The following is a 13,800-nucleotide window of genomic DNA, read 5'->3' on the forward strand; positions in this document are numbered from 1 at the left end:
TTACGTTTGCCTGCCTTTCGATTCTGCTATTGCCTGACGATTCTGTCCTGTCTTTGCGAGGTAGCCATTGCGGTGGTTGCTATTGGTTACCTCACTCTGGTCTTTGTGAATGCTTGCTATCACTGAGGCAGTGACTAGATTAGCAAGCATTCATTCTGTCAGCCTCTGTCCTCCTAGTCCTGTCCTTGCAGGTAGCCATTGCTGTGGTTGCTATTGACTACCTCACTCCAGACTGTCTTGTATCTGTCTGAATGTTTGCTATCGCAAGAGCAGTGCAACATCACACTGCGCTGTCATTGCATCCTATCAGAAGTCCAGAGCTGCAGTTGCTCTGGGCAGCCTGTGTAGCCTCTTCCATTATCCAGCTCTCAGCCTTGTTGTGCTGACTGGTCAGAAAGTATGACCCCCCAGCGTTACATTATGACTTACATTATGACGGGTCCAACACAGAGTTGCATGGAGGAGGCCTCTGACACCGTGCGTTATGGCTCCCTGTCTTTTAAAAGATTTGAAAAGCTTGGCCCTGAAACTGCAGACAACTTTTTGCATGAATGTGTTAGATTTTTGTCAAGCCCAGAGTTCCAAGCTACATCTGTTTCTACCTGGGTGTCCCAGTTAGTTTATATCCTGTTTAAAGGGGACCTGTTTTTATGGGCTTATGATGTTTTGGATCACAGCAACTTGAAAGAAAGACCTCTAGAATTTCTAGCCTTTGTCATTCATTACTGGTTTGGCATAACTCCTTTGCCATATCCTCTTAATGAACTCCTGATTGGTAGGTAATCAAATGATCCTTCAGCAGCATTTAAAAGCAATCCGTATGCAGCAAAGTCTAAAGCCTTGCATAAAACTACGCATCAGACTCTGTCATTAGCAGATAATGAAATGCAATTGTCTTTCAGGGGAGTCACGTGGACCTATGAAACTACCAATAAACTTTCCTTGCTAGCCAGGGAGAATACAGATTTTTGCTTAAAAGAATTGTCTGAATATTCTTATGAGGAAATATTACAGAGTAGTGAACAAATCAAATTGTTTGTACAGCAAGGAAAGTTTACATATTCTGCAGTTCAACACTTGTTACAAGTCCTGGATATTCTTAAAGGGACACTTAAGTCAAACAAAAAAAATGAGTTTTACTCACCTGGGGCTTCCAATAGCCCGCTGCAGCTGTCCGGTGCCCTCACCATCTCCCTCCGATCCTCCTGGCCCCGCCGGCAGCCACTTTCTGTTTCGGTGACAGGAGCTGACAGGCTGGGGACGCGAGTGATTCTTCGCGTTCCTGGCCACAATAGTGCCATCTATGCTGCTATAGCATATATCATATACCATATAGCAGCATAGAGGGTGCTAATGAGTCTGGGAACGCGAAGAATCACTTGCGTCTCCAGCCTGTCAGCTCCTGTCACCGAAACAGGAAGTGGCTGCTGGCGGGGCCAGGAGGATCGGAGGGAGACAGCGAGGGCACCGGACAGCTGCAGGGGGCTATTGGAAGCCCTAGGTGAGTAAAACTCATTTTTTATGTTTGACTTAAAGGGGAACTGAAGAGAGAGGTATATGGAGGCTGTCATGTTTATTTCCTTTTAGACAATACCAGTTGCCTGGCAGCCCTGCTGATCCTCTGCCTCTAATACTATTAGCCATAGCCCCTGAACAAGCATGCAGCAGATCAGGTGTTTCAGTGGTTCAGACTTATAAGTCTAAGATTAGCTGCATGCTTGTTTCTGGTTTTAATCAGATACTACTGCAGAGAAATAGACCAGCAGGGCTGCCAGGCAACTGGTATTGATTAAAAGGAAATAAACATGACAGCCTCCATATACCTCTCTCTTCAGTTCCCCTTTAAGTGTCCCTTTAAGAATAGGAAATAGCATAGTAATCCAGTTAATCGAGTTAATTCTCTGTCAGGAGTGAACCAAGCCAAGTCCACTCCAGCTAGCTTCCTGCAGACTGGTCTAACTGTAAATTATACCCAGAATAATTGTTTAGTAGAATGACAAGAATGAATGGGATCCTCCGTTTGAAAAATGGGAAATTGAGGCTTTGGTTTATGAATTGGAGAATGATCGAGAATATTTCTATGAATTTTACACTGCTAAGAGCGACATGGTTTTGCATGAATTTGTGATTACAGTAATTGATACATGGAATGAGATCTTGAATGATCGTTCTGGAAGTCAGTGTGAGCTACACTCAGTAACCAATGTCAATTCGGTCTCTCCGTTGCCCATAGCAACCAATCATTTGTGTAGTCACACTAACTTAAGACGTTCCATTTTTGATCCTCGGATGCTGAGAACTCCTAAGCAATTACCTTCTGTAAAGAAAAATGCTAATTCTGTTTTGCCCCTAGCAACGACATCACCTGCTAGCTTTGTTTCCCTACAACCAAGAAGATATGCACACCTTGCTTCTCTAACTCGTTATAATGGAGGCAAGAAGTATTTTCCGACTTTCTTGCAGAATTGCAAAATTTTGAATTCATTCCTTTTTTCAGATCAGCTACAGCATTTCAGCATCGGCGGTAACCAGTAGGTTCACACTCTCCTACTGAAGTCTGTGTCTTAGGCTGATAAATTCTCCGATAGGGCACAGAACCCCTCTGGCTTCTCTCCGGGTTAAAAAAAAATATATATATATACCCCCTTTGTGTGGGATGGTCCTGTGTGCCACGCTACATACGTTGGTATGGTGGCCCCCTGTGCAGCTTAGCTGGTATTATGTGTAAGTTCATGCGTGAGGTGATATTTTGGCAGTATAGATAGGTCTATTGTCTTTCAGTCTCTTACCTGCGTAATGACAGAGCAAGCGGTGGTCTGCGTCGCTTCATGGTCTTTGTATTTGTTTCTTTTTTCAGCATTTGTTAGGTGGAGATGTTTGGAGCAATAGTTCCGCTCCATTTCCGGAATGAGAGCTGATGGCGTCACTGTACATAGTTACATAGTTACATAGTTATTTTGGTTGAAAAAAGACATACGTCCATCGAGTTCAACCAGTACAAAGTACAACTCCAGGCCGTCCCCCACATACCCCTGTTGATCCAGAGGAAGGTGAAAAAACCCCCACAAGGCATGGTCCAATTAGCCCCAAAAGGGAAAAATTCCTTCCTGACTCCAGATGGCAATCAGATAACATCCCTGGATCAACATCATTAGGCATAACCTAGTAATTGTAGCCATGGATGTCTTTCAACGCAAGGAAAGCATCTAAGCCCCCTTTAAATGCAGGTATAGAGTTTGCCATAACGACTTCCTGTGGCAATGCATTCCACATCTTAATCACTCTTACTGTAAAGAACCCTTTCCTAAATAAATGACTAAAACGTTTTTCCTCCATGCGCAGCTCATGTCCTCTAGTCCTTTGAGAAGGCCTAGGGACAAAAAGCTCATCCGCTAAACTATTATATTGCCCTCTGATGTATTTATACATGTTAATTAGATCTCCTCTAAGGCGTCTTTTCTCTAGACTAAATAAACCCAGTTTATCTAACCTTTCTTGGTAAGCGAGACCTTCCATCCCACGTATCAATTTTGTAGCTCGTCTCTGCACCTGCTCTAAAACTGCAATATCTTTTTTGTAATGTGGTGCCCAGAACTGAATTCCATATTCCAGATGTGGCCTTACTAGAGAGTTAAACAGGGGCAATATTATGCTAGCATCTCGAGTTTTTATTTCCCTTTTAATGCATCCCAAAATTTTGTTCGCTTTAGCTGCAGCGGCTTGGCATTGAGTATGATTATTTAACTTGTTGTCGATGAGTACTCCTAAGTCCTTCTCCAAGTTTGATGTTCCCAACTGTATCCCATTTATTTTGTATGGTGCTAGACCATTGGTACGACCAAAATGCATGACTTTACATTTGTCAACATTGAATTTCATCTGCCATGTATGTGCCCATATAGCCATCCTATCCAGATCCTGTTGCAATATGACACTATCTTCCTGAGAGTTGATGATTCTGCACAATTTTGTATCATCTGCAAAAATAGCAACATTGCTCACTACGTGTGCGCAGTGGCGGCGCTACGGTACAAAGTGGGGCGGAAGTTCCCGAGCGGCCATCTTCTGTCAGGGAATGGACAGGATGTGACGTCACAGAGGTGACGAAGTTAAATTCCGGCTGCCTCTCCGCTCATATCCTCTCTATGATTCCTGCGCGCGCGGAGTCTGCTGGTGAGGAGATCGTGGGATTCTCTAGTGTTGGCATTGGCATTCTAAAGCGGTAGGCTATAACAGCTGTTGGCAATCTCTCTGTGCATTGATGGTTTTAGACAGTATTTACTCATGAGTTTCACTGATGTTAATATGGTACTAAATTGTTATTTCAGCTGCAGTTATGGGGAAGAGGAGAGAGCATTCACATGAAAAGTCAAAAACAAAATCAAATAGGTAAGACGGTGAGTATATTTGATATAAAAGAGTGGAAGAGGAGTGATACTTAAAGAGGTACTCCTTCTTCACAGGTCTGATAAAGATGTGGAAGATAGACACTTGCAAGCAAAAGAGTCATCCACTATTAAGGAAGTTGCTCTACCTAGCAAAGAGGCTCACTCTAAGCCAGAAAAACAAGCGGAAAATTCTCGTTCCAGATCTAAATCCAAGGATAGACAACGATTAGAATCTTGTTTGCCAGGTCCAAGCAACGCTGTGGATAGGGAACAGAAGGCTCAAAGGTCCTCTTCCAGTGAACAATCAGTTTCTCTGCTCAGGGACTACGACCTAAGGAGATAATTAAAGATTGTTGGATATGCGGGAGAACACCCCTTCCTAATAAGAAAGTATGCGAATTATGCCACTTGAACATAGCAAGAGAGGATAAAGAGGTTTCCTCCCTTATAAAACAAGTTGTAAAAGATACAGTGTCAGAATTATCTCTAAGAACACGTTCACCGGGTCCGAGTACATCCACACCTGCGTCTCCAGAGTCAATAGATTCATTCTCAGATACGAAAGGGTCAGAGGATGAATCTGAAGGTTTCGATTTCAAACTCATTCCATCGTTTATTACACAGGTAAAAGAGGCTATTGAATGGGAGGAGGAACAATCCTCGAAAGAGAAAAAAAGAAGATACTATAAGCATCTAAACAAGAAAACGGTAGCTTTTCCACTAATGGAAGAAATAAAGGAGCTTATCTTACAAGAGTGGGAAAAAACTGTAAAGAAGCCATCTTTCAAAAATCGTTTCCAGAAACTGTATCCGATGGAGGAAGAGGAGTTGTATTTATTCCAAAACAATCCAGAAGTAGACGCCTTGTTAATGAGGGTAGTCAGAAACGTAACCCTTCCAATGGAAGATGCGGCCGTATTTAAAGATGTTATGGACAGGCAAATTGATACAGATTTGTGAAGATCAAATCTATCAGCAGGTGAAGCTTCCAGAGCGGGAGTAACGTTAACATCAGTAGCGAAAGCGATGAGAGTTTGGGTCTCGGATATTCAGAGAGCAGCTCGTAACGGGCGCAGTAGGGAATCTATTATTTCTATGTTGGAAGACCTGAAGATCACGTCAGATTTCGTGGGTACGGCAAGTGTGGATGTGGTCAGGTCAGCAAGTAGGTCAATGCTTTATTCAATAATGTCAAAAAGATCCTTGTGGCTAAAACCCTGGGCAGCAGACCCTAACTCCAAGCAAAATTGGACAAGAATTCCATACGATGGTAAAAGACTGTTCGGGGAGAAAATGGACAATGCGATAGCCAGGGTTACTGGTGGCAAATCTGGGTTTTTGCCGCAAGATCGTCGTTATAGGAGACAAAGGTTCATTCCGTTTAAGAAACAAACCCAGTCTAAATTTAGCGAAGCCAAGTCTTACAGACCGGGAAGAGAGTATAAAAGATCATGGAAAAGTAACCAATCCTCTTTTGGGAAAGTGACTAGAAACAGAGCTACCACTAGTCTGTCAGAAAATACGAAGTCCTTTTGAAAAATGGCCCGTCCAGACAATGCCGGTAGGAGCAAGGTTGGCCCACTTCACAGATGTCTGGGAGGGACCAATCTCAAACAAATGAATTATTTCAAAAATTTCAATCGGCCATCAGTGGTTGTTCAAAAATACGCCACCTCAAGACAAGTTTGTGAGGACTACAATTCCGAAAGACAAGAGGAAATTATTAACCATGAAAGACTATGTCTCAAAACTACAAAAACAAAAAGCAGTAATTCAAGTTCCCCAGGCAGAAAAAGGAAGAGGATTCTACTCTCCTATGTTTCTGATAAAGAAAAAGACGGGGGGCCTCAGACCAGTTTTAGACTTAAAAAGTTTAAACAAATTCATTTTCCTGCCAAAATTCAAGATGGAAAGTCTTCACTCCATCGCATTAGCAGTCCAACCAGGAGACTGGATGTGCTCAGTGGACCTAAGGGACGCTTACTATCATATTCCCATCCACCCAGAATTTCAAAGATTTCTACGCTTCGCAATAGGAAATTTGCACTTACAGTTTGTCTGTTTGCCTTTTGGTCCATCTACCTCTCCAAGGACCTTCACAAAGGTGTTACTCGCTGTCATCGCCTATATTCGAAGCCAAGGAGTGCGAATAATGCATTATCTGGACGACATCCTGATTTTGGCATCTTCAGCAAAAACTCTATTACAGAATCAGAAGAAAGTAATAGACACATTGGAGGCTTTCGGATGGATCATAAACTATACAAAAAGTCAACTGATTCCCACTCAGATGATGATATTTCTCGGAGCTCTGTTCGATACTCGGGAAAGCACGATATCCCTTCCTCAAGAGAAGTTGCAAAAGATACAGAACAGCATAGGAACAATAGTTCAGAAAAAATGTATAACAGCCAAGTTGTGTATGCAAATCCTGGCCCTGATGTCTTCGACCATTCCTATGGTAAAATGGGCCCACTGGCATCTACGCCCTTTTCAAAAGAATTTTTTGCACAGTTGGACGGAAAAGTCTTTCCTACAGAAGATATATATTTCCGTAGAAGTAAGTCATTCCCTTCGGTGGTGGATGAAGAGGAAGAATCTTCTCAATTGTCACTCTCTAATACTCCCTGCTTGGGAAATGATAACGACAGATGCCAGTCAAACCGGTTGGGGAGCAATATACAACAGCAGAATGGCCCAGGGCACATGGGAGACTACAACAGAGAATATAGTTTCAAATGTTCTAGAGCAGTGTTTCTCAACATTTTATTGGCATGTACCCCTTTTAAAACCCTGTACTCACCAAGTACCCCCTAGCATAGTAAACATTATCACAGGTACCCCTTGACAAATATATATTTAATCGTAGTACATGATAACTGGTTCTAAACCATTTCCAAGCATTTACTATTGCTTTTAACTAGCTAAAATACTAATTTGGGGTTGTTAAAATAAGATTTATAATTTTCTAAAACTCTACATTTGTTATTCTTGGTTAAGTTTATCAAGCCTGAGTACCCCCTGGAACTATCAGAAGTACCCCCTGGGGTACGCGTACCACGTGTTGAGAACCTATGTTCTAGAGCTCAGAGCTGCCCACCAGGCTTTGCTGCACTTTCTCCCCTGGCTAAAAGGAAAATCGGTGTTATTCAGGATGGACAATATCTCAGCGGTGGCTTACATCAAGAAGCAAGGATTCGGGGCCACCTCCTTCTACGGGAGGTGGCCCCGAACATGCAACTGGCGGAATCATTCCTGATGAATGTGTCAGCCTTATATCTTCCGGGAAGTCAGAATCAGCAGGCAGATTTTTTGTCGAGGAACCACTTCAGCAATACAGAATGGTCTCTCCATCAATCAGCTTTCAATCTCCTAGTAGAAAAATGGGGTTATCCAGAGGTGGATCTGTTTGCTTCCAGCAACCACAAACTCCAGAAATACTACTCCAGATATCCAGATCCGAAATCGATAGCAGTGGATGCTCTGGTCCACCCGTGGGAATTCAAGATGATATATGCTTTTCTCCCAATTCCCCTGATATACAGATTTCTAATAAAGATGAAATTAACAAAAGCCACCTGCATTGCAGTTCTTCCATTCTGGCCCAGGAGACCCTGGTTCCCGCTTCTGCTGCAACTCAGTACTCAACATCCGATTCCACTTCCTCAGCTGTCAGATCTTTTGTCTCAAGGGACAATTATACATCACAATCCCCTTCGTCTTCACTTGATGGGGTGGAATTTGAAAAGCGTAGACTAAGATCGGTAGGTTGTTCTGAAGAGGTTGTAGAGACATTAATTTCTTCAAGGAAAGAAAATACAATTAAGTCATACAGTAGAGCGTGGAAAGCCTTTTCAAACTTTGCAAATGAATCCGGATTTTCCGTAGACAGCTTTACGGTGGCCCAGTTACTGGCATTTCTTCAGAAAGGGCTTCAGATGGGATTGGCTTATGCTACTCTAAAAAGCCACGTTTCTGCGATCTCATCTTTTTCCGGAGTTCCATGGGCCTCCAACTCTTTAATAGTACAATTTTTCAGAGCAATCATTAAGTTGAGACCCCGATAAGAGCACGTTTTCCAAAATGGGATCTACCCATGGTCTTGGATTTCTTATCATCCCATCAATCTATGTCTCCTGAAACTATCTTGATACAAAATCTGTCAAAAAAAGCAGTTTTCCTGATAGCGATAACATCTGGGAGACGAATCTCTGAGATTCAAGCTTTAGGTTACAATGAGCCATACTGAACTTTCTACAATGATAGGTTGGTTCTATACCCAATTCAAAAGTTTCTTCCAAAGGTCACCTCGATACTCCATCTTAACCAAGAGTGGGTCCTACCAAGCTTCAGGATGCATGATGATAATACAATAGTACATCCTCTGGATCTTCCTTCTACAGTGAAAGCATATCTGCAAGTAACAGAATAATTTAGAAACTCAGAATGCTTATTTATTATACCTTCCGGTTACAGGAAGGGTAAAACAGCGTCCACCAGAACTTTGGCACGATGGGTAGTGGACATAATTCAAATGGCTTACAAAGCCAAAGGCTTACAGCCACCACAGGACTTTGGGGCCCATACAACGAGAAGTATATCTTCTTCCTGGGCTGCTTTAGGAAGAGTTTTCTTACAAAATGTATGTGAAGCAGCAAATTGGGCATCGGGGCATACATTCATAAGACATTATTGTATAGGCCCAGCAACTTTGACCCCAGTGGATTTTGGAAAGACTGTAATTTCCTCCACTGTGTGCCCTCTGCAGTTTGAATTTCATTATGTTGTATTTTGCTTTATGATGTTATTATTAAATTTTCAGTGTGCAAAGCAATTCTTTTGAGCCCACCCTTGTCTTCTTCTAGTTAAGGCCCATTAGTATGCTGCCATGGAAAACACCAGGGAAACAGGAAAATTATAATACTTACCTAACGGTAATTTTCCTTTCCTGGTGTTTCCCCATGGCAGCATACGGGCCCACCCTAAACTTTCGGCTCGTAATAGTCACTAAGAATGGGGTAGGAGGCAAAGGGGAGGGCTTTTAACATCTTGGGACGTCCTGCATGGGGTAAAAGGGGCGGGGCTTTACCCATTAGTATGCTGCCATGGGGAAACACCAGGAAAGGAAAATTACCGTTAGGTAAGTATTATAATTTTCCTGTTTAGTAACCTTAGAACCCCAGCATCTGAATCTTCCAATTTTAAAGTTTAACGGTGGTTCAGATGCACAAACATTGTGTCCTGGTCTTCTTGTTTCAACACCTCGCTTTGGTTCCGTGAATGGTTCAGAGCATCTGTTATGTGAACCTGAAATCATAGAATCATTGCCTTGTCCAGAAGATGTTCCAGTAAATTCACCCTGTACCATGAATTACGCAGTATTTTTGTCCAATGAAGCTCAGGTCACAGAATCATTATGCTGTCCAGCAGGTGCTTCCATGGTTCTGCCCTGCAACATGGACTATTCAGTGATCCTGTCCAGTGAAGCTGAGATAGCAGAGTCTTATGCTTCACCCAGTACTTTGGATGCTTCAATATCTCTAGCAGAGGACTCAGAGGCACTGCTTACCTCAGTGGGTGTTGCAGTAATATTCACCAGTTTAGCAGCTGTCTTAGAATTACAGTCCACTCTAAATAAGCTTGATGAATCTTTGTCCAGTGAAACATTGTCATCGTCAGTGGGTATTTTGGATCCATTGCCCTGTACACAGTCTGATATTACTAAGGTTGTGGAGTCCCTGTCTGATGTTGTAGCAGCCGGGGAACTCCAGTCCTGTCCTCTGAATGTTTCATAAGTCTTGCCCTGTAACATGGATAATTCTGACTCTCTGGTATAAATAATAGAAGTCTCAGAATTTCAGTCCGGTTTAGTGAATGTTCCTGAAACCCTGCCTTGTATCTTGGAAAATTCTGGTTCTCTGGCAGGTGTGGCAGAGGTTCCAGAGTCCCCTTCTTGTCCAGTGAGTTCCTCAGTTTTGCCCAGTTCAGTGGGGGTTGCTGCTATACTGACTTGTTTTGCAGCTCTTTTGGAGCTCCAATACAGTGTACTAGATGACTCGCTGTCCAGTCCAGAGGAAGTTGTGGAACCCCTATCTAGTTCGGTGCATACATCAGAAGATTTGTCCTGTCCTGTTAATGCCCTGAACATGATTTGCTAATAACCTTGCTAGAATCAGTGACATCTAAGTCTGATTCTGCATTATTTAGTGAGAGTCCAGTAGCTGTGAAGTCTAGTCATGATGATTTTCTGCCCAGTCCTGGTTTCGGTCCTATCATGACTGACTCTGAGGTCCGCAGTTCCTTGACATGCCCAGAAGTTTCTTCTGTACCAGTGTGCCCAGATGTGCTCTGTGTGCCAGACTGTCCAAGTGTGTCTAATGTGTCAGCATACTCAGACGCTTCCTTAGTGGAGACATGTTCTGATATTGCCAGTCTGCCTGCATGCCCAGAGATGGTTCTGGTCCCTGAAAGCCCTGATCTTGATGTTTGTCCTTGTAACCCTGTCTCTGGAATTGCCCTAGGTTCCATAGGGGTTCTTAATAGTTCTCCATGTGAGCCTATAGTGCATTCTAACCTCTTGGGATCTCTATGGAGCTTCAAAGTGTTCTGGGAGATTTCTAAGGAAACTTCTCCTGGCGCCTTGGACTGGTTCAACAATGGGTATTGTGTTGGTAAGGACAGTTCCGGTGGGCATGGCAAAAGGTTTGGCATTTTTGGACAGTCCCTGGAAGGTGGTGGGTATTGCTCAGAGTTCCTGGAAATCACGGTTCTTCTGGGTATCACACTGGGGCTTGTAGTACTGATGAGCATGGTTCTGTAGGTTCTGGTTCTGATTGGTCTAGTCTTGGTGAGACTGCTGATATATACGTACTCGAACTGTTGATATCCTGTGTTCAGCTAGTCAATTTTTAGCACATTTCGGTAGGTTGCGCTTAGCATGATCACCCGTGCTTAGCTAGTCTAGTCTTGTCCTTGCAAGGTAGCCATTGCTGCGGTTGCTATTGGTTACCTCACTCTTGTCTTTGTGAATGCTTGCTGTCACTGAGGCAGTGACTAGATTAGCAAGCATTCATTCTGTCAACCTCTGTCCTCCTAGTCCTGTCCTTGCGAGATAGCCATTGCTGCGGTTGCTATGGGCTACCTCACTCCAGTCTGTCTTGTATCTGTCTGAATGTTTGCTATCGCAAGAGCAGTGCAACATCACACTGCGCTGCCATTGCGTCTTATCAGAAGCCCAGAGCTGCAGTTGCTCTGGGCAGCCTGTGTAGCCTCTTCCATTGTCCAGCTCTTAGCCTTGTTGTGCTGACTGGTCAGAAAGTATGACCCCCCAGCATTACAATACCTTCAACCAGAATCCAGACTCTCATTGGAACCTACAGGAAGCGTTTAGAGGCTATAATTTCTCTCTCTACTAAATATTGATTTCATTTCTTTTTTGTGGTACCCAAATGTATGCACCTGCCTAATTTTGTTTAACCAATTATAGCACACTTTCTGTAAATCCAATAAACTTCATTTCACTTCTTAAATATCACTGTGTGTGTCTCCTATATGATATATTTAACTGACATTTTTTATTGTAACAACCAACGATTTATACAGGAAAATCATGACGATTAACAAGGTTGCCCAAACTTTCGCATCCCACTGTAGGTTGGTGACTCTAGTGTAGGTTAGATAGGTAGGTTCCACCAGTATAGGTTAGATAGGTACAGTATGTTCCCCCCAGGGCCGGATTTGTACTCTTTACCGCCCAAGGCCACTGTCACCAGCCGCCCCCTTTAGGTATAGGTAGCGAGATGACCCCTTTCCTCCAGTATAGGTAGCCAGATGACCCTTCCCCCCTTCCCTCTAGTACAGGTAGCCAGATGACCCCTCCCCCCTTTTCCTCCAGTATCGGTAGCCAGATGACTCCCTTAATCCCTCCTTCTCCCACCCCCCCCCCCCCCCTTCAGTATAGGTAGCCAGCTCACCTTCACACCACAGCAGCCAATCTGTGTCAGTCATTTCTCCGCTCATCTCCAGTGCAGACGCTTCCCCTTCCTTTCCATCTCCAATGCTGCCTAAGTCTATAGCCGCCGGCCACAATGCAAATGTGCACAGAGAGCAAGATGGCTGCTGCACAGGCGGCTAGCAGCAGAGTACTGGGGTGAGGCGCTCACCTGATCTCCCTGCATTGCAGCATTTGCAAGCTTGCACCAGTTTAGCCTGCTGTTTTGGTGCCCTTGCTCCTGTGGTGCCCTAGGCCATGGCCTAGCCGGCCTTTTCCTAAATCCGGCCCTGGTTCCCCCAGTATAGGTTAGATAGGTAGCTTCCCCCAGTACAGGTTAGATACTGTAGGCAGCTTCCCCCAGTATAGGTTAGATAAGAAGGTGCCCCGAGTAAAGAGGCGGGGCGCTGGGCGGAGCGGCGAGGGAGCGGGCATTGTGTAGTTAAAAACTCACCTTTCGATCGACGCAGACACAGCCTACATCTTCTTCCTACTTCCTGTCCTGGCCTCCCTCGCATTGGTAACATCGTCCCCAGTGATGATGTCACGTCATCACAGGGGGTGCTGTAACCAAGGCGACGGATGCCGGGGGAGGAAGTCAGAGCAGATGGAGGCTGCGCCTGCGGGGATTGGAACGGAGGTAGGTGAGTTTTTAACTACACTATGCCCACTCCCCCCCCCCTCCCCCTGATAAAAGACCCTAGCGACACCACTGTTACAGCGTTCAAGCTTTGGGTGAGATCTTATATATAACCAGTGGGCGGATATCAATCCAGCATAGTGGACTTTGCTATGATTAACAGCGGATGCTGTGGTGTTGATTTAATGGGGTCCAATGCCTCTCCTGGGTGTCAATTTATTAAGGGGGGCCCCCAACTGTATATTGTTGCCAGGCACAATGCATTTTGGTGTGAATGCGCGGATGAGGCCTCTGGCTGGTGTTGGGCGAACAGTGTTCGCCACTGTTCGGGTTCTGCAGAACATCACCCTGTTCAGGTGATGTTCGAGTTCGGCCAAACACCTGATGGTGTTCGGCCTTTTAAGTTCGGGTTCGCCCCGAACTACTAATTGGCCGCCGAACAGGGCCCTGTTCGGCCGAATACTGCCCCCCTATGGGGTCGCAGGCATAAGGGGGGAGCATGCCCCAATCGCGGGGGGGGGGGGGGGGTCGGAAATTCCCCCCACCCCCTCCGCTAGCGCTCCCCCCTCTGCCCGCTTCCCCATACAAAAGTTTCAGGAAGTACCGGTCCGGTGGTAGTGGGTGGCTGGCAGTGGGCGGCACTGTGAAGTGAGTGACTGAGGAGGAGGAGTCCGGAGAGTGACGCGTTGAGGGAGGCCGGGCAGCGGGCGGTTACCGTACTACTGCTGAACCGCCCGCTGCCCGGCCTCCCTCAACGCGTGGGGGTGGGGGGAATTTCCGAC

General features: G+C 44.8%; 1 protein-coding gene across 1 annotated transcript in view; it reads right to left on the reverse strand.

Annotated features, from left to right (window-relative positions):
- The window catches only part of FAM169A (family with sequence similarity 169 member A), a 112,363-nt gene extending 105,368 nt beyond the window's left edge, over nt 1-6,995 (reverse strand). Inside the window, exon 1 of the mRNA XM_068248562.1 lies at nt 6,440-6,995. Coding sequence (XP_068104663.1) covers nt 6,440-6,509 — 70 coding nt within the window. The 5' untranslated portion in view covers nt 6,510-6,995. The remainder of the gene's footprint in view (nt 1-6,439) is intronic.
- Between the last annotated feature and the right edge of the window lie 6,805 nt (nt 6,996-13,800).

Source organism: Hyperolius riggenbachi, chromosome 1, assembly GCF_040937935.1.
Source record: "Hyperolius riggenbachi isolate aHypRig1 chromosome 1, aHypRig1.pri, whole genome shotgun sequence".
In the NCBI taxonomy this organism is placed as follows: domain Eukaryota; kingdom Metazoa; phylum Chordata; class Amphibia; order Anura; family Hyperoliidae; genus Hyperolius; species Hyperolius riggenbachi.